Genomic DNA, 22,443 nt, shown 5'->3' on the forward strand with positions numbered 1-22,443 from the left:
ATATATATATATATATATATATATATATATATATATATATATATATATATATATATAATTATTTTAACTGTGTGTGACTCTATAATTTTATATAATATAACTATATAAAATTATAATATTTATATCTATACAATCTTAGCTTTTCATGAAAACAATTATTTATTTTATCTAAAGAGAAGAATTTAGATTTAATATGTTATTAATGTGCTTGCGGTATCAGATAAATATTTACTATTCTGTAGATATTTTCTCTTTCAATGCAATTACCACTTATGAAATTGTCTGAATCGAACGTAATAATAATCATTAGTAGTAGTACACGCGGAATTTTGTCGCGACTGCATCACGTAGATCTAATTTGCTGTCTTTTCACATCATTACCATATTCGTTGACCAGTAATAAAGATTAAAGATATCACTGAATGTCAACAATTTAATCAAACCAATGATATTCGAAACTCATGTTTCATGTGACATGTATGTGATTTGGATTTATCTTGAATATAATTATAAGACGAGTTCTGACTCGATTATTCTAACTATTTCTATCCTTCTGTCTATAAATTGAAACAACAGATATAACTCAAGCATTTCTTTTTCTTTAAATTATCACCGCTATGAAGGAGACTGCTCTTCTTCATTCGTATCGTGACTCCACGCGGCATTATAGCCAATAATTTGTTTAATTATTTCTGTAAGCGCGGACGGAGCGGATAATCGCGATTCTCTCGTCAACGAGAAATCAAAACAATCACGCTTGGCGCCAGTCCGAGCATAGTGCGTGAAATATTGTATAATGTTTATCTCGTTCTTATTCCAATTATCATATTACATCCATTTGTACTTGTCTAAATGTACTAAGAGCATTTTATTTCCACAGCCAACTGACGTAAAGTAATGTACGATTTTTTGCCTATTTCAAGCGGATATCTGTCGACATCGTTTCATTTTTCCCTTTTTTTCCCCTGCACGATGCATCTACGCACTTATTTATCGCATTGATATCGAATTAGCTTACATCTCTGGTCGTATGATTAATAATGATTATAAATTTCAATCATCAGACGCAAATTGACACGCGCTCTCTTTGCCCTCATACGCGCGTGTGTCCGTTTGTATTGCATATAGATGCAAATTATACATCATTGACTATGCAGAAGATTGTTGCTTTGCAATTGTTGTGAAACTCGTGAATCTGATCGGTGCATGCCTCTAAATTCAACCAAGACTAAGAAAATATACTAAATGGACTCATAAATTTCACAACAACAGTTACTAAGCAGCTTTCTCTATTAAGCACGTAGGCATTGTTAAATTAAATAGTCATTTACGACACGCGATATGCAGAGCGGTATACCGGTGTTATATTTCCGTTGCGCGAAATGCACGTTAGAAAATGCTGTCGAAGGACGACGATCGGCCACGTACACGACACGTAATCGTGTCACAAGATCGCTGTAACTCGATTACGAGGGTTTACAGCGAAAGAATACGGTGACGAAACCGCGAAACACCGCCGTATCCTGAGCTTGTTCTCGCAAACAGGCTTTAACCACGGTTTTACTTGTTATTCCCCTCGTACGATTGCTTTTTTATTGCGCCGTCATTCTGTTTTATCGCGAGCAGCCGAATAGTTGGAAACAATCGCTTATACTGAGGCGATTTCGAAATTCTTGATCGAATGGCAAAAGTGTCCAGTGCGAGATAAACTAGCCGACGATAACGATGGCGACTCTTTTTAATTTTACGTAATAATCTACTCAATACTACGTATGTCTTGTGCCAGTGTATGACGCACGCGAATCTTAATTTGGCAGTCGACCTGGCGGATGCACAGCTACAAGGCGATCGATAAGGCATACATCAAAAACGACACTTCTCCCTTCGCTCCACAAAATCAACAATGAATCGTAAATTTTTCGTTAGACAGGTCTATCGAAACAGATAAATTAAAATAGATAAAATCGTAAAAAGAGACGCTGGAGGTAGAGAAAATACAGAAACAGTTTCGAGTATGTCGCATGTGGCGACGTCGTTTAAAAAAGCTGTAAGACAAAATAAGTTTGTTAAGAATTCATTGAAACTTAAATTATACCTCTTAAAGTATTATCTAATTGCTCGTGCGACTGGAACAAGATGGGCCATTTGCAAGAGTTGAAACTAGGGTTGACATTTTTTATACGTGTTCCTTAAGATTGCTGTGCTATTTGCTATTTTAAATTTTTATTCTTAATTTCTTATAAACTAAAATTAGAATTGTTTTAATATATATATAATTATTTTTTAATATAATTTAATATAATTTTAATATAATTTTTTTATAAACTAAACTTAAGATTATTTTAGTGAAAAATTTCTATGATATTGAAGAAAAATATACTGATATACTTAATTTATACGTATAATAGATATATTAATACACAAATTTCAGAATTATTAACTATTGTATTGGGAAATACAGGGGAAAATTCGTAATTTATAATTTATACTTGAAGAGAGGGAGAGAGAGAGAAATACATATACATATACGTATATTTAAGAAGGTTATAAGGCAAAATAAGTCAAGATTATTATAAGGCAAATTTGTCAAGAAGTCATTAAAACTTGCACTATATATAAATTTATAATTGAATGAAAATTGAATGAGATTACTATGTGATTACTGATGATTACTGATTATTATAACAACTACTATAAGAATGAAAAACTATTATGATATTAAAGTCTAATATATCGACATTATATACAAACTTAAAAAATTATTCACCGTTTAGTTAAAAAAATATAACGGAAAATACAACGATGGGAAGTTTATAATTTATAGCAACACTGGGGAGAGAGAGAGAGAGAGAGAGAGAGAGAGAGAGAGAGAGAGAGAGAGATTATATATATACATCTTCCTATCATCTATGCATCTCTATAGATTGATGTACAAATGAAGCATTAATAAGAAAAATAAAGGAAGTATTTTTCATATTTGCGTAATATTGTGTGTAGGTGTATATATTTGCTCCTTACTTTATTTCAAATTAACACTTATTTAAATAAACTTATTTAAATAAATTAACACTTATTTAAATAATGAGACAAATGTATAGAAACGTAACTTTGTTAGTAATTTTGCTCAGTAAGCTCTTACGAGTGGTTCCCTCGATATGCCACTAAAAATACGACACTGAACCGTCCAACTTTCTCAACAGCAGCGAAGAAGTCTTACTTTACGCGAGTTGAGGAGCGTGATGCGACGTCTCTAGACACGCGCGTGTCGTGACAAAAGGAAAGAAAGGAAGAAGAAAACCTCTCCATCTTTCAATTTTTCGAGGCCACTGACTCCATAAACCGCGGAGTATACGCAACATCTGAGCGCGCGTGTTTCCCCAATCGCTCTCAATCCTCCCTCTCATCATCATCGTCGTTGTTGTTGTCGTCGTCGTCGTCGTCGTCGTTGTCATCGTCGTCGTCGTCGTCGTCATCATCTCCGTCATCGTTGTCGTCGTCGTCAACTTCATAGGTCTTCTTCCTTCCTTGTCCGCTTCGTGCGCTTCGAAAAACGATCGTGTCTGCAAGGCGCCTTAGCATTTTTTGTATCGTTCGCTCCGATAACATGGTAGACGATAACGTTCGGGCTAAGCCAAAGCAATAAATGCTGGAACTTTGCACTCGTGCGCACAGTGTCCGTCACCATCGTTCCCTTACTACGGCCGGTTCGCGCGCGAATTCCTCGTCGTTCGCCGTCAAATGTGCGAAGCCTCGCGACGCTCGTCGCTAGCAAAACTACGAAGACCGTGAAGTGTCATCTTCGAACGGCTCGCGCGATTACAAATTGGGGCACGGCGCGATATCGATATGTGTCGTGGCTGCGTAGAACGGAGGACAACGTCCTGCACGAGCTGACAAGCTCTCTTGGTTCCCTCGTTGCTTTATTGCAATTGAGATTAATTTGAGCTTCGATACGGTCTCGTGAGAAATAAACCGTGCTTCCAGATCCTTATTGAGGCCATAAATCGAAGAGACTTTCATTAATCTCGTAACTTACCGCTTAAATCTATATTCGGAAATACACGATAGAGAGAGAAAGGGAGAGAGTGCAGTGCTATTAAAAGCCCGATCGGGCACGGACACGAGCGAGTTCGATCGAGCTTCCATTCGATTCTCGAAGGGCAAACATGCTGGACCGAAATGTAGTGCTCGTACTGCGCACAAGGCAGGAAAGAACGGAGAGGCGTTTGAGGCACAACAAAGAAGCCAATCCGCCACCCATGGAACCGCCCGCGTTGTTGTTGAATCACAATTACTTGTACATCGATCTAAATATGAATTTCAGCGAGAATTGCAAGCAAGAAACCGTGAAGACCGCGAGAAAGGTGGGTGCACTCCTCGAGCATGCAAATCGCGCCGATTGCGAGCTGTGCGCGCGCGCGCGCGACGAACGCACAAGGTGCATCATAACAGTTTCTCACGGAAACATCGTTCGCGTGTGTCGGATACAATTTTCTTGGCGCGCGAGTTGGTATAATTATCGGGAGAAGTACTTTCTCCGACTTGCGCGCGCGCACGCACGCTGCAACGCCATATTATCGCGACGAGAAGATCTGCTCCATTCTGCTCCGCTCTGTTCTAAGCGCGCGGAAGGACGATACACAATTACATTAGATATGTGTAATTCGTTACCAACCAGCGGAACGTCGGTTTTGCCTCCAACGTTGCGTCATACACGTTACATTGCATTGGAAATGCAAAAGACCGCTTCCTCTTCCGCCATTTTTCACGCGTACTTGCGTTAAATCGCAGGAACAATTCAACCCTTTGAAGCATAGAATCTTCAAAATTCGGGTTCTAATAAAATATTTATATCTAGAACGACAACCAAGAGATTATTCTTTTTGAAATTAATTTTTTTATCTTTTCTATTTTCCTATTTTTACAGAATAGGGGTGGTTTCATGCAATAGAATATTTCCATTTCTAATCGTTCTTTGCTTTTTATCTTGTGCTCTTTTAAAAAATGGTAGAGTGCATGGCTGCACTATGCACAGGCTGAGCAGTGGTTTCGTTGCGAGATCAATAACTGAAGCTATGATTTGGTTCTGATAGATGATTTCACGGTGAAACAACTGTGCTTCAAAGGGAGAGCACCAATGCTCGGACACGTGCTTAAAATTCTGGATATTTTTACCTTTGGTCTTACATATGAATATTTACATACGAATATTTAAATTTTCAACATAAAAAATATACACATTGAATATACACACTGCCGGTCAAAAGTTTTTAATCATTCTTGCTGATTTTTCATAAGGGCGAATCTTTTGATACGTTCTCATGCGATTTGGTTGGTTGTTACATGAACTGTGAACTGTGAATTTCAAAAAAGAACAAAAATATTAAAACTGTCGTAAAACTTTTTCTTTCATCAAATTCGTCTATTGCTTAATTTACGTAGTGATTCCTAATTTTTGACCGGTAGTGTGCATATATTTTATGTTATATAAATTAAAATATTTGTATTTAAAGACCAAAACAATGCAAATGTTTATAATTGGGTACGCGCGTGTCCGAGAATTGATACTTTTACCTTAATTTCTTTTCTGTCTTTTTTTTAAAGAACGGGATACTCGTGCATATGGCATTGAATAGAGAAGTAAGGGATTGTTTGAACTTTCGCATTTGTAGTTTCATCTTACGACTCGGTGTCGTTCGTAAAAGACACTTAATCACAACGCACGTATTGTGTGATCCGAGAAAAAAGATTCCCGCTGGCTCTTGCAAACGCAGACGCAGACGGCGAGTGTAAGAACGCCATGAATATCTAAGACTGTTGACCAACGAGATGCTTTTTCGTCGCGATTTCTCTCTTATACGACTTGCCTTACATCGACACTACCTCACATCGGCAGTGGCTTTCGTTACGCGATCATATGCATTTCTTTGTCTGCGTATCATTTTTGACAGCAGACTGTCACGTTGCATAATTTAATGACATAAATAACACCTACATCCGTAAGACAATTGTGCGTGGACGATGGTCATCTAGATTGATCGTCTAGGAATCACGCTCGATGATCCTCGCCCTGCGATTGTTCGCAGTCATTATACGCACGGAGGCGCGTTGACTCATTTCACGCGCATTAACCGTGAACGATATCTTGAACATTTAATTACGGACGACAAGATATGAATCGGAATGTCATTACAACAGCTCTATCGCAGACAAGGGATAACTCATTCAGATATATTTTTGTTCACAAATATTCCGCTGGCACTTCCCTGGTAAAAATGTCATACGCAATTTGCGTAGATGTTCTTCCAATTATTGTCTAGTGTTAATACATTATCATTAATTGTAACAATACTGTGCAAAAACTTGATAGGGTTTTATTCAGTGGTTGAAGCAATTTACTGTACAATATCGATATTCTTCTCCCGAAAGTAGTATCAGTATTAATTCAGTTTTATAATGTGTACGTATCATGATATTTATTATAAACGTGAATAAGTTTAAAACATATTTATTAAAGAAGAGACTAAAATTGCACAAACAACGAGCGAAAAGCACGTAGAAAAGCATAGACAAAGAAAACTAAAGATGTTTGACAATGTTAAGTTTTAATAGAGATAACAACTAAAATTAGAAATAAAAGTGAGCAAAAAAGATAAATGAAGTACATATCAATTATACAGAATTTTATTACGACAAAAACACATCAGGCTATTTTGATGGTGATGATATAAATGAAAACTGTCATAACAGCTCGGGCTCAGAACCTGATGAAATGGTACAACCACAAGAATGAATAAAAGAACATGTGTCACTTGATAATTGTGAAATATGTCACGTAAAAGGGGAGAAACATAAAAATATATATTACACTCTAAATATGTCACGTAAAAGGGGAGAAACATAAAAATATATATTACACTCTAAATTTCTTGGAGTAAGACTTCACTTCAAAGTAGTGAAAATTGCGCCAGTCGAAGTTAGAGCGAAAACTTCACTCCAAACGAGTGAAAAAATTGCTCGCTGGGGATGAGTTCTCACTCGTTTGGAGTAAAATTCTCGCTCTAACTTCGACTGGCGCAATTTTCACTACCTTGGAGTGAAATCTCACTCCAAGAAATTTAAAGTGTACGCAGCAAAGATTCCCTGCGCTATAGGACTCTTATTAGCATTAAGGTTTCTCAATTAGCAAACGTGTAAAGAAAATGAAATACTATTGGGACAAATCTGCCTAGTTTATGGACATTTTGAGTAGCAGACTTGATTATTAATTAATTCATTCATTATTAATTAATTTCTCGTTCTGTTTTCCTGTTCCTGTTCTGTTTTCGTTTAATAAATGTGTTCAAGTGTCGCGCATCATTCGTGTGCAATAACTGTAGGAAAAGCGTTACACCTCGATTGTTGAAAAGTTTCATTCTTCTTCTTTCATCTAGGACAAAAGTTAACACAATTGTCAAGTATAACTGCTCGAGGACTACACTAAACTTCTACCGGGATTAGCGGGGAAAAAGAAGAAAGAAATTTATGAACCTTTTGTTGTTTCGAGCTTACGCTTATCTCGGACGTTTCGATGAATATCGTTAACTCGAATAAACATTCATGTGCCGGTCACGCGTCAACGAGCAAAAAGTCGAAAGACCATAAAGATACACACGCATATTGCGTGCGACTCAAAAGTCTGCGCTGAAGAAACAACGCGCTCATAATCGCGCGTAGGCAATTAAGATTAGGAACTGAAAAGTTCGCTCTAATCTACGCATTAGCGGCATATTACCGCATTATTTCTTTATCCGCCATCGTCAGCCGATTCTCAGCGGTTTATCAACGGCTGATCCATCGCTCGGTTAATTAATTGCCAGAATAACGACGCAGAGACACAAAGGCTTAATTGGAGGACCAAAAGCGCCTGCGAAACGCCTTAATTATATCAGATACGTTCGCGCTCCGCGACGAAACGCGTTTGAGTCTCGTTGAGTCTTGTTGAATCTTGTGTTCCTAAGGAGCGTCGGAATCGGTGAATCTCAGCGGTCTGGTGAGCTTTCCTTGATCGTATCATCAAGTCGCTCGATTTTGCTCAAGTTTCGCACGCGCGCACGTGCGTGCGATCAGAGAATCCAAACGATCTCTCGACAAACAACCGCGTGCACTTTGCAAGCGTTTGAACAGCCGCGTGTCGTTACTCGTCCGAGGGTTAAAAGTCGATGATGAAATTCGCGAGCACGATTTCGCGATACGCACCATTCCAGCCGCGTGTAGAAATCTTCTAATGTACAATTCGCTTGTTCACACATTCGCTTACGCTTATCATTGCGCTTATCGTGCCGTGAATTTTACGTAATGCCGTATTGCGAGCGTCTAGTCTAATTAAAACTTAAAACTGTGAAAAACGATCCAGACGGACAGGTATCACGGCAACTACTTTACTAGAGGATTTGGAAAAGGTTACATCCTTTATAAGTGGCTTATACAGTATTCACATTTACCACAAAGAATGACAATAAAATAGATATATATAAATAGAATGAATGAAAATAGATATATGAACAAAATTATTAAAATATTTGCTGCGAAAAGTATTATATAAATAATGTATCGTGTGATAAATGTACTGTGAAAGTCTGAGTGTAACTTTAGTAAATCTGTCGCTCTGCGTCAGTATAACAAAAAATTACACTATTGTGCGATGTAAGTTTAATGATTAATTCAGTAAGGCATATTTGCTTCGTAAATGTAATTAAAGGAATTGTAAAGTTTCCATAAAGATCTGCCTGAGGTGAGGAATAACCGAAATAAACAGAAGTACGTAAATTTGGCAGCAATTTTATTAGTTGATTTATTAGTTGAAGGGTTACATTCTTTGTTAATAGTGTATATAGTCTTATATCTTTTACATAAAATGAGGAGAAAGAAGTACAAAGAATTGTTACAATTTGTCTCAGATAATGCATCACATAAAATGTGCTGTAAAGAACTGAGTGTAACTTTAGTAAATCTGTTTCTGCATCAATGTAACAAAATAACGTTATCTTGTGACGTAAATTCAACGCTTACTTACAATACAATATATTTGCTTCGTAAATGTAATTAAAAACCGTAAAGTTTTCTTCATCACGCAATGTGTCTCACGTCGTGATAGTCATGAAAGTTGATCTGGGGATACACAGGTGACGAAAGCATTGTGGCGAGTCGCACACTCACACATCCGCGAAATCCACGCAAACCCACAGACATCGTTGCACGATATTGTCACATACGGTTATATATTCAACCGCACGCATTCGAAGGTGCGCTCGAGAAGGTACATAAGAAGTAACTGATATATAAATACATGTACACATATAAGCGCAGCGCGAACGCACATTCTTAACATTCGAAAGATATAGGACCGGCATGTACTTGTACGCACACAGATCGCGAAATGCTCATATGGTGGGGGATACTTGCATGCCCCACCTCCTCTCAGCCTCTTATATTTTTATATCAACATTTAGTACGGCTCAGGACACCGTTGAGCTTGCAGTTCCTTCGGTTACCTTGTAGTTCTGGCCTTCTGTCGTAACGCGCGTCTCTTTCTCCGCTTTCGTTAATTTACCGATCGCGCAAATCGATCGGTCGAAAATATTGGTATCCAATATTTTAATCATTGCGCAAAGCGGCATGTGTCAAACGTGATAATTTAGTGCGTGGTCGCATGGTGACGCGCGTGAACTTCAGAAGAGGAGTGCAAGTGGTCGCTCAGTGGCGTGGTGGAGATAAACGACGCGAGATAAACGTAATGTATCACGGCTAAAGAGCTATCTAACATCCACCCCTGTCTCTTTTTTTATATTTCCTTGTTTACTGCTACTACGTTCGTGCCGATTCTCCGAATTCTCCACTTGATATCGTCTTAAAAACATCGGAGAAACAAACGGTGCTCTCTCGCCTTTTCCTGAACCTACCACATCCATGATAATCAAAGATCATCTCGATTCATCGATCAACATTTGGACGATTCAATCGCCGAGACTTCTCTTCGATCCCCAGGCTTAACTGCAAATGGCTTTTGGCACCCTAGTCCTTAGCCAACATCAATAAGGCTTCTCCATTTCGAGAAAACGTCGCCGTTCTGTCGCGTGAAAATATTCCACACGACCAGGAAGCGCGAGGGTGACAGAGAAGAGCCAAGAAACAAAAAGGGGACGAATTATCCGTTCGTGGCGGATCGAACCCGGTTCGAGTAGTCGTGGGGTTTCCGCGAGCGACTGGGAAGCCACGTAGTGGTCTTCGCGACCGAAAGGAAAGCGAGACAGGAGAGGCAGGAGACGCTCTCACACGAAATCATCGGCCCTTCGGCCTCTATCAACCCTTTCTCTCCCGATCCATCTGTCCCCCATTCGTCGCGTTTCCTAACGAATCGCGACGCGCGCGAACTCTCCCTCGTCCTTTCCTTTCACGGCACGGCCATGGATCGCAACGAAAGCACGAACGAGGGTGGCAGCTCGCCCGACACAGTGATCGCGCGTTCCTCGTCGGAGGAGGAGAAGCAGAAACGTCAGGCCAGTACTTCTGGCGAATACATCACCGTCGGCGATAGCAGCTCCAGTTTGGACACCTTGACGAGCGGCAGCGCCGGCGTCGCGATCCTCTCCAGCAGCGTTAACACGGACGACCGCAAGAGGGGCAAATTCGGCGCGTTCAAGAGCAGCCTCCGAGAGGGTGGCATATTCAAGATCAAGAAGAGGCCGCGACCGAGCGAGACCGACGCGTCCGCCGAGGCGCACCCGGAACAGGATGACAAAGGTTAACTCGATCAAGCCGACACGGACTTTGACACTCTGTCGCGCGCGTATGTGAGATAATTAAACGGTAGATATCGTCGGTCCGTGCGTTTGTCACTTCTCGGCGATGCGAACGAGGAGCACACGAGTCGCGAATACGTCGTTGGACATGGAACGGTCTGCGAGTTACTGGAATCAAAGATTGCTTCCTCTTCACGCTTATTTTTTTACCTTTGTTTAGCGTTATTAACTCTTACGGTGAGTAAGTACTTGCGGCACCTTGACGGTGAAAGGGGAGTCACTCATGTCCGACGCATTTTCTCGCTAACTTCAAATTGTTGAAAAATTCTGAACAAATTCGTGTAGTTTCTTCAAACTTCAACTAATAGATTATGTCATTAAAGTTGTATATTTTTTAAATTGTTTATTGAATAAGAATCTATAAAGGAACTTCTTTATTTAAAAAATTAACTTTTGTTATTTTTCTTAAAAGGAAGAAAAGATCTGGTGTTTTATATTTAAGACCGTAAAACTTGATTAAAAAATGGTTTATTAATGACATTTGGAAAAAATTGAAATATGTGAAAACTTGGCATATGTAAAAACAGTTTTTGTGTAAGAAAATAAGATAGCAAAAAACATTTTTACATATTATACAAAGATAAAACAAACAAGAAGCATAAGAAATCGGAGAAGAAACATACACGGAAGGAATAGTATACTTTGTCCACACATAAATTTTGTTGTGCTGATCAGACAGCTATTCAGACAGTAACTGATGAATTTTATCGCTAATGAGTCTTTTAAGTGCCCTTGAAATACCTGTACTAACTCTTTTTTAGAGTACATGCAACTATGAAGCTAATTTTTTTGGAGTACATATATGGTTATGAAGTGTTAGAAATTTCTGAGATGAGGAAACATGCAAGTTATTGAAAGCGTCCGGACACGAATGACCTGTCGCTTTATGGGTTCGCTTTACGTTAATTCCGAAAGTAGTGATCCAAACGAAACGCGTTTTAGAAAGATTCTCTTCGCTCGCGCGTGTACGAGGGTAATAGTTCTCCAGTTTTCCTTGATTCGCGATCCTGTTCCGCTTCAGAGGTGTCTCGGCAGCAATCGCAGCAGCTCGAGGGCGCGAAAGAGCAAAAGCCGACAACAGCCATCGACGCGGTCTCGGCCGCAGCCTTGAAGAAAAAGAAGAAGAAGAAGTCGCACTCGCTGGTGCGCAAACTGAGCTTGAACAAATTCCGTCTGTCCTCGGAGCAAGAGTCGCGACAGACGCCCCCAGAAGGTGACAATAATAGCCGGTCGCAATCCTCGCAAGAGTCGCCCGTGCACTCGTACGGCCCGACCGGGATCGGGAAGAAGGGGCAGGAGGACGACGCTCAGGAAAGGGAAAAGGCTAAGGGGGAGCTTAAGAAATCGGAAAAGCTGCTCGAGAAACCGACGAAGACCGTCACCGTAGTGCAACGTAGTTCGCCGTCGTTGACCATCAGGAGCTTCTTAAGTACCGTGCAGCAGCAACAGCAGGGTGAGGTCACGTTGACTACGCTACGACAGATGAAGTCTGCATTGCAACCCTCCTACGAAAATTATTCGCGAGATCAAAACATGGAGGACATTGCTTAGTATTTAGTTCCAACGACGGCGTAATGTCACTTTAACACTAGAATGTCCAGGAACGACAATCTCCTTTGGATGCTCGAAAGAGTCATTTTGACTTCTTGCGATTCTAATATTTTATAAAACTCTTTCTCTCTCTGCTCCTCATTATTCGTGTCAATGACTTCTGAACATGCTGAGAACATAATTTGCGAAATATAGACATTTTAAATTGTAAACAGATTACAATCATATATCATGATTGTTATTTACTCGTCCGCTATAATTTATACAAGAAGACTGGTAAATGAGAAAATATACTTATGGGATTAAAAACTTATGGGATTAAAAAACTAAAATCTTAAACAATAGTTTATATATTGTCTTTATATAACATCAACACTTAAACAAATAATTCCCTTGAACGCTCAAAAGGTAAATCATGAAATAATTCATCGATTTCTTTTGTTATATTTTCAGCGTGTTCTATTTTAAAAATAACCGAAAATCATGAGAGATATTTTCCTAAACCATGAGAAACAAAAATGACGACAACAAGAAGACCTTTATGGAGTCGAAGTGACTTCATCGGGCATTCTGATGTTATTCATTCCTCATTATTAATTCAGCGTACTTGAATATTAACTTACTCCTCTCCCTTCTCTCTTTTCTTTTTTTAAATTTTTGTGTTTTTTTCTATGTAAACACCTTTTCACTGCATATCGTCACTTATGTAGAGATCCTTGTCTTATTCCATTCACGATAACTGCTCGCAGTAACGAGTTCAGAGCAGTCTTGGATTGCTTTCGGATTCCTCAAATATTTCATCTATATTTCTATATTTAGAATGATCGATATGTACAAGGACGTTCTTTATTTTTGGAATCAATTAGATCAACATTTGATCGCAAACGCTGTTACGAGCGTCACGAGCGAGAGCCGCTCGAAATTGTGCGGAAGCCTGAGAATAATCGCGCTCACCATGAGAGCACTCTTTCCCAAACTTGTCACATGCATTCCCTTGCGCAGACAACGAGCAAGATCGACAGCAAGAGCAGCAAGATAACACTTCACCTCGTTCCAACGTGCAATGCAGTTCGACGCTTCCGTACGCGTTGTCGAGATGGCCAGAACATAGTGAGACGAAGTTCGCGGAGGACGTGACCAGGAAGAGCAAGCTGAGGACAAAATCCGATTCGGAGTCGTCGGTGGCGTCGAAGTCGTCGCCCGTCGAGGTTCGCCGTAAGCTATCCTTGCTGGAAGAGAAGCGAGCGATATTTCAGCGACGGTTCTTTGACTCGACCAAAGATACGCATTCAGACGACACGGTAATCGTCGCTCCCGTGGACGGTGATAGACCTAGCGCCACCGGCGAGTCACTCGAACGGCGAGAGGAAGAGAGGAAGAAGAAGGCGCGGCAGATCAGCGTGAGGACCTTCGACACGTTCTCCACTTTCGACGGTAGTTTCGACGAAGACACGGAATTGGGTTACTTGCGCGGCATCGAGGAGGATTACACGGAGAGCTACGACAGAGACGACGACAAATACTCTAGCTTTCACGCCACCATGGCACCGATGATAGGAGCCGTGGAGCATCCTGAGAAGGTGAGACCCTGCACGGCGACGCCATGGGAGTATCTCCCATTAATGCCACATCCAATGTTTTGCGACACCGTGTGGTGATATTGAATTGCGTATCACGATGACAGGTACTGTATGAGCGAAGCTTGATGACGGCGGAAATGCGATAGCCCGAATCATACTCGGTGTCTCGCACGGTCTCCACGTTGGCACACTCACGCACGTGTAAACGAACTGTTCAGCACGTGTTTCTAAGGAATTAGTATCAATAAAAGCAACAAGTAAACCGTTAATCCACCAAATCTGAGTGAATTTTAAGATGGAGTTATCGCTAGATATTTGCTGTATTTTTATTTTGCTGTGTTTTCAGTGGCACATCAAGGATGCCACTTATAAATTCATTATTTTAAACAAAACTGCGTTTTTCTACACATTTATTTCACTATCTAAGTATCATTGTTAATTTGAAACGAGTACTTGAGATACATATATATATTACATGTATATACATATATATATATATATATATATATATATATATATTACAAAAACGAAAAAATTAACATTTTCTATTTTTGTACACTTTATTTATGTATCAATTAGTTAATAGAAATGTACAGATCTTAGAAGTATAGAAGTATTTAAACATTTGTATATGCATATATATTTCAAGTATTAATATAAATTATGAACTTTCTCTCTACCGCTGTATGTTGAAAACAAAAAAAATGGTCAATAATTTCGAAATTCTATATATTAGTATAATATCTATATATTAGTCTTCAATATCATCGTAGTTTTTTTATAAAAATTTCATATATAGTTTAGAAAAGATATTAGAAACATAAATTAAAAATAACACAAAAAATACGTACAAAAAGTATCAACTTTAGTTGCGAAAATCTCAGTTCTTGAATTGTCAATCTCTTTCTAATTGCATAAGCAGTTAGATATTATAATATTTCATTGTGTATGTAGGGCAAGTTTCATAAAATTCTCATGAAACTCGTTTCATGATTGAACTACCTGAAAGCTTTGGGATACTCGCCGCAGTCATGTTGGATCGTGACGTCGAAGACGAGAAATGACATGCTGAAAATTCTTGCGTGTCATTTTCAAATAAAAGGATACTTGAGTGAAAGAACACCTAAGATCGCTTGAGCATACTTATAAAATGCTCCGCAAACCATCCTTTTCCGTTGACAGTCAATAAATAACCGCAGAATTACCGTGGCGAAATCGTGAGAAAAGGCAATTTAAAGAGGAAGATTGCATGCCAGGTTAATTTTACGGTTACTTATTGACTGTCAAGGGAAAAAGATAGTCTTCGGAGTATTTTACAGGTATACTCAAGCGACCTCAAGTGTTTCTTCATACAAATATCTGTTTATTTGAAAATGGCGCTCAAGAATTTTGGGCACGCGCTTTCTCGCTTCTGATGTTGCCAATCAAGAATTCCGCGATGGGGGGTATTATAAATGTTAAAACAATTTTAAGAGAAGCGCGCAGTAAACTTTATGTTATATGCATATAACGTCATTAAACGCAGCTTTACGTTACATGCATATAACGTCATATAACGTCATTTGTAGAAGAGAGATCTCACGTCTTGACCAAAGTGTTGCATTAGATGGGAGATCGAATGTATTAGATAATTAACTAGTAACTCCACACTGAGGAAGAAATATTTAAAAATACAAAATATTTATTCAGTGAGTTCTAATTATATATTACGCACTTACTTGTACTTATACATATATTTTTTGCACTAAGAAAACATTTCTTTTGCAAACGAAAAAATATAATATTTTCTTAAAATTATAGTCTCTCGCGCGTGAAAGTAATTAGACAGCAATTGCTTGTTTTATGTTGAAATAAAAGGAAATTTTGAGTTAAACGAATATGTTATTAGTTATTTAAATAAATATTTCTTACTTTTTAGATATTTCTTCTTTTCAATGCACGACTGACGTAAGCACACGCTACGATTCTTTCCTGATACCGATCCGTTCGCACTCTCGTTTCTGCCTCTTTGGATCTCCTGCGCTCTCGTCTGTTACGGAGTCTCGAGTTACGTGGTTTTGCGTGTTCTGTCGCGCCACGCCTGTGTCTGAGGAAAAATTTTCGCACGGGACAAATCGGCGCGTATAGACAGAACCGAGGATAAGATTAATCGAGACAAGAACTAAAATTAGGTAGCTGATGGTTTCCTTCGAGCCGAATAATTCACCTCAATGACCTGTCATTTCATATCCGCAGCGGAGATTTTCAAAGCTCGAACTCTGTACTCTCCGATTGCTCGGATGTATGATAATACGCTCGTCGGCATGGCGAAGACTCGTATTGTCGTACATACACATAGTTCTCTCGCAGCCCCTCGTGCTCGAGGATAACTTTGGCGCGTCGTGAGTCGGTTATTCCATTTCGTTCGCGCAAGCTGCGGCTGTAGGATTATTGGAAGAGTGCGAGAGCCATTAGTCGTCCTCACCTCTCAGTGTCGTGCGCACGATAAACGACGTCTAGCCCCATGAACATGAGCTTGAAAGTTTGGCGGAACTTCGAGACGATCGATTTAGGCAAGTGGAAAGTACAGCCGAAGAAATGGATGCAGGTCGCAAAGGTTCGTGTGCCACACACAGATTTATTTGTGATTTTATCGCGTCTGCGATGCCACGAATCTTCCATGTGCAAAACAGTTCTATTTCATCGTCACAGAAGGCACGCACGACTTATCGTGTCTTACGAACAATAGTTGTTTGGTTAAGTCTGCTCTTGAACGTCGTGTCATTCAACCAAATGCATAATTCGAGATGCCGTTTCTCAAGTCTCTCGTTGAGATTCTTGTATAGAGTTACCAATCAACTCATCAAAATAAACAGAGAGAGCTGTCAGCAAATATTGGATCCGTAAGCCATTTTGTTTCAGAAGTCATATTTATTATCGAACACTTCTCATAATAAATGAAAACATTTTTATTGTACAACTGTTTAACGTGTGACATACATTTAGCAAGATTTTGTTGTTCACGATACTTTGATGATTGCTACATAAAGTGTAGTGTTTGAGGGGAATTTTATATGGAGTAAAAATTACTATATGATCGACATTACTATAAGATCGACATTCTGCAGTAATTTATTATTCGTTCATTTCATATTTGCGGTTTGCATTTTAGGAGTGAAAAACGTGCTATTAAAAAAACTTACTATGTTCTCATGTTATAGAAAATTTTGTGTTAAATTTAACATATTTCACAGATTCCAACTTATTCGTTCTAATTTTAATTTAACACATGGCAAATATGTTAACAAATTATGTTAGAATATGTTAAGATAATAACACACACAACTTATCTATGCACTTTACATATAAAATATGTCATCATATATCGTGTTATTTTATATTGTGTTACACTTAGAAATGATAAATATGAATCTCAATCAGAGATTCTCTCTCTCTTTTATGTCTTAGCTCTCTCGATGTAATTTTTAAAACAGAATTTATGCGTTCAAAAGTCTCTAATATTTTCTCGTTTTTCTTTTCGCAGTCGTCGAATAATGCGCCGAATCTCGGAGTAGGCGAGAAACGGGAGCACTTGTACAAAATACTAGTAATCGGCGAGCTCGGGGCGGGGAAAACATCTATCATCAAGCGATACGTTCATCAATTCTTCTCTCAACATTATCGCGCTACGATTGGTGTCGACTTTGCGCTCAAAGTGCTAAACTGGGATCCGCACACCATCATCAGGCTACAGTTATGGGATATCGCAGGTCAGTCGCAATTCATAACGCTCTCTCAGTAACTAATAATAGACCACAATACTCTCGTGCGATAGATAAATTAACATTTTAATGTTTCATACGCGTCACGCCAAGAGCGCAATTTCCCTCATCTCTTGTTTCTTGTTTACTTTAAAAATACTTCAGATAACTCGAGCGCTCCTAAACTCGTGCGATTATCAGTTCGAACTATACTCGAGTTGTCACGTGGTTTCGTATAATACTCAGTTACAGTTCTTTGTTACATCTGTTACGACTGTTATTCATCCACTGCAAAAAGATTCGATGGTAAATTTAACACATTTCGTATGTCTCAATTTAAATTTTATCCGCTTTAAGTTTTGCGTTAATTTAACAAAAGGCAAATGTGTTAACGAATAACACAACTTATCTGTATACTTCACGTACAAAATATGTCACCAAGAATGTACGTGTCACATACAGATTGTTATTTTAACACTTAGAAATGGTGGATATGAATTCAACAATAGCCGCAACAATACAACGGCAATATGTTAAATTAACACATGGGTATATTGAAAATTTAACACAGAATTTTCTACGGATCGATTTTAATACAAAATACAAATGTTTTTTTTTATGGTGTATAAATATTATATTATGACACAATTCTCAATATTCAGTAAGAATATTTTATTAACTCGCACACATATACTAAGTTTCATTTAATGCGCAGGTCAGGAGAGATTCGGAAATATGACCAGAGTTTACTACAAGGAAGCCGTAGGTGCCTTCATAGTCTTCGACGTGACGAGAAGCGCAACATTGGACGCGGTGGTAAAGTGGAAACAAGACCTCGATTCGAAAGTGCAGCTACCTGACGGATCGCCGATACCGTGTGTCTTGCTGGCGAACAAGTGCGACCAACACAAAGAAGGTTTAGTTAACTCGCCCAACAAGATGGACGAATATTGCAAGGAGAAAAACTTCTCCGGTTGGTTCGAGACGTCCGCGAAAGAGAACATTAATATCGAGGAAGCAGCTCGGTTCCTCGTTAACAAAGTAAGAGATGTTCTGTTATTTTTCACGTCATAAATCTCGGAAAGGGTCTGTTAAAAATCAAATGTATAATCGTAATCGAGATTGGAATCCTCCCCAGAAAATCAAAAGACAAAATGAAAGGAGGAATACAATTCATTTGGAGGCTTCGCGTCTTATAATCGCTCACTTTTACTACGCTTATCACACTTACGCATGACGTACAACGGATTTATCAGTGACGTCTTTCGTGCTAAAGACGATTGACTTATGATGCATAATTAATTAATCGACGTACAAAGTAATCGGTGCTTCTGGCATCTTGCATTATGCTTGCTCAAAAATTAGTTAAGAATAGCTTCTATATTTACTTTTAGAATCCTGATAAATTTATCAATATTGTCTCCTAATGTTTGAGTCTACAGAATTGTCTCTAATGATATTTTTACCTTCAGAGTTAAATCCATCAATCTGTAACATAATGAAATGAAAATTGCATATATATAATTTGTTATCTTTTTCAATTATTACATTTATAATCAACACTCAAAATAGATACAGTAACCTCATAATTTAACTTTTTACATAGTTTATATTGTCTACATGAAAAGACCGTGTATTCATCATAATAGGCAAAGAACCTGCGTAGACGTAATCTTGAAATCTACGGCTCTTACTTCAAGTATCTCAATCAGAAAATATTCAGATTATAAAATATGCTTTGCTTTAGATACTTCAAAACGACCAGCTTTTGAAAGGGAACGGCTCCCAAGACCAGGCGGATGGCGAGAGATTCACGCTGAATCAATCACCAACGAACACCAAAAAATCTTGTGCCTGCTGACGAATACGCAAATCATCGAACTCAGGTTCGAATCTTCATTTACAATTTTCCATTCATCCTCGTTGTGTCTTCATTTCGACAGATGCCATGAGTATCATAACGTCTTACGCCTTGCCATTCTTCGCAACAGAAAGCCTATTATAACTTGTTCTCAGACAAAAAAGTATCCAATAATGTTCTTTCTTTCAAAGACCATTTGGGCTTGTGTGTCAATTCGGTTATATTACCGAATAGTTTAAGCAGATTTATAGATGTACAGCTATAAGGATTTATAATTTACAGATAATAGCATAATAAATTTTTAAATATCCGTATAAGTAAGACTAGGAGCAAGTAAGTCAATTCCGAGTCCTGCATATAAGAGCAATGCTTAAAATGCATAATAACAATCTTGTTTCGTAAAAAATGAGGGAATATACATGCATACATATACATATACCTGGTATCAATACAACTTGGATACTTTTTTCTCGATGTACTTTGGCACACAGCTAATTGTCTAGCGAGAAAACTTCTGTGAATTAATCAGAAACAAGTCTTCTCATTGAACAACCGACTGCGTTCCAAATTATATTCACAAGAAATGTGTCGAAATCGCATTGAAACCAAGTATTCATACACAATTTATTAATCAAACTTGAATGTCATAGACATAAATCTTTTAATTGAAAATTTAGCTTCTACTCTCCATGGCAGCAAAATATATAAATTCTATTTTAGTTTCTATTTTTTAATCAAGAAAATCACAAAATACTTGTTTGATGATATGTGTGATACAAATTCGTATCTCGTTATTGATAACTATAACAATTTAGAACTGCAATAATATAGGGAAAGAATTGCGTATTTTATTGTTGTTCCAATTTCAAGGTATGCGACACTTAAAAATTTATACTTCAATACAATGTTTGGACCATAACAGTATCTAAACTATGTAATTAGCCATAGCGACAGACACTAAAAGAAGAAAAGGAAATTGTTCCTTTCTTGGTACTGTCGACCTTGTATTTTCGTATTAATATAATGCTCTCTGTGAAGATGAAAGTAAATCTTACGTTATCATTAATCGACTGGACTCTTCACTGTGTAATAATACTTTCGTAATAATCGCGGTTTTGCTGGTAATTCCAGATAAACATCAACTATCAGCAACATAGCATCAGTGTTATAATTTTCACTCAGCACTGTAAATGCAATATAACATGTGTGTTATATAACAATTACACTGTTGAGCAGGAAATTATAACACTGATATAGTGTTACTGTCGATTGATGTTTATTAAGCCGTTTCTATTGCTACATTTTTGCGAACATCGTTACGACGCTTTTTATTGCTTTCAGAATAAGAAAAGAAGGTTAATAGTTACAATTTTCGTATATTTTTTCAAATGTGATTCTGCCTTCTATTTCCGATTTATTGTATGATCACTTATACGAATATATGTTTATATATATTATATTATATATTTTATATTATAACGGATGATATATTACACTTATAATTAAAGTCTCGACACTTGCATTAGTCGTGCAGACACGACGGACACAAACCTTTAATTTCTGATACATTTAACTTTTCTTGTGTGTAATATCGAGCCTGCTTTAATTATAACATTGTACACACGTGCGTCTAAATATTGTAATAGAACACTACATGAATAGACTTATATACACCGCTCTGTTTACTCCGCCCGAAATCGCGCGAACGATTATTATTTCTTAGGATCGCTTTTTTCCCAGAGTCGTTTAAAAGCAAAAATTGAGAATGCTTGATGTTATTCTAGTGAATACCATTTATTATGCCACTCGGACAGCCCAACTGATACATCATCCGGTTAAAAATGTGTTATTTATAACAACGACAAGCTTCCCACCCACACTCCAATTGGTTATGCATTTTGCTTTTTATCTCATCGATTAATTCGAGATGTCGACAACATTGTGCCTTCGTTCGCACAATCGCAGCTAATTACTCGAGGCAACTGATTGTAATTACAGCGTTGTGTTGCGTCCAATGACCGTTTAGATATCACACAATATATCAATTTATATGTACTGATAGCGTCGCAAAGCTTGAATTGAAATGGATGATGAAGATTAAACTGCGAAAAAGAGAGAAGCGAGTATATTCAACGAGCGATATGTTGCTTTGCAACTTCGAAATACGAAAAGATGCGAATATAAAATGTTTTTTGATTGATGCAGATTTATATACAGAATCATATATGTATTCGTATATGTACGCGTGTTAGTGAATAACGCTTAATATATTTGAGAGCTATATAAAAAAGAAGTATGTGTACACATAATTGTAAATAATTCCGATTTTACATGAACTTTTTTCACCATACGAGCGATGTTTGCATATTTGCACTTTTATATACATATATAGAACGATTTGTAATGCGGCGTATGTCGTTATCGTAAAGGAAATTGTAGATACATTACTGTTAACTGTGTTATTTGCAAGAAATTACATATAATCATAACTCCCATATTATTTAAAAATAATAGCAATACGCCTGTCTCTACTTTTAATTCTTTTTGTATAAATGCATTGATACTTGCAACAATATTATAGATGCAACAATATTTAACTGTATTAAATTTGTTTATATCAGGACACATTGTTTGTCGTCATTTACATTTACATCACGTTGTTCCATGCTCAGAAGATTTGGTAGAATTACATACGAAAAATTTACGCGTTATGCGATATAAAACGAAGGAAATTGACAACTTTTTTATATAAGCTGAAATGTGAGAAATTGAATTTTCCGATAAAAGAAACAATACAAGTTCAGATATAGTTAATATTTTAATAAAAAAATTGAATATATTTTAATCACTTTTATCAGCTATTTTTCAGA

The 22,443-nt window shown here is 37.8% G+C and overlaps 1 protein-coding gene across 4 annotated transcripts in view; it reads left to right on the forward strand.

Moving 5' to 3' along the window:
- Positions 1-22,196, forward strand: part of LOC116852527 (ras-related protein Rab-32) — a 28,342-nt gene extending 6,146 nt beyond the window's left edge. Inside the window, exons 1-7 of one of the 4 annotated variants that reach the window (XM_032832983.1) lie at positions 4,432-8,032; positions 10,027-10,782; positions 11,863-12,294; positions 13,395-13,972; positions 17,496-17,721; positions 18,428-18,753; positions 19,460-22,196. In XM_032832983.1, coding sequence (XP_032688874.1) covers positions 10,446-10,782; positions 11,863-12,294; positions 13,395-13,972; positions 17,496-17,721; positions 18,428-18,753; positions 19,460-19,573 — 2,013 coding nt within the window. In that variant the 5' untranslated portion in view covers positions 4,432-8,032; positions 10,027-10,445 and the 3' untranslated portion in view covers positions 19,574-22,196. Of the gene's footprint in view, positions 1-3,724; positions 4,365-4,431; positions 8,033-10,026; positions 10,783-11,862; positions 12,295-13,394; positions 13,973-15,755; positions 16,569-17,495; positions 17,722-18,427; positions 18,754-19,459 lie in introns of those variants that run through there. The other 3 variants (XM_032832984.1, XM_032832986.1, XM_032832985.1) reach the window with 3 other exon arrangements.
- The last annotated feature ends 247 nt before the right edge of the window (positions 22,197-22,443 follow it).

This window comes from Odontomachus brunneus, unplaced genomic scaffold (assembly GCF_010583005.1).
Source record: "Odontomachus brunneus isolate Ranch 3 - 2012 unplaced genomic scaffold, Obru_v1 Obru_scaffold_234, whole genome shotgun sequence".
NCBI lineage: Eukaryota > Metazoa > Arthropoda > Insecta > Hymenoptera > Formicidae > Odontomachus > Odontomachus brunneus.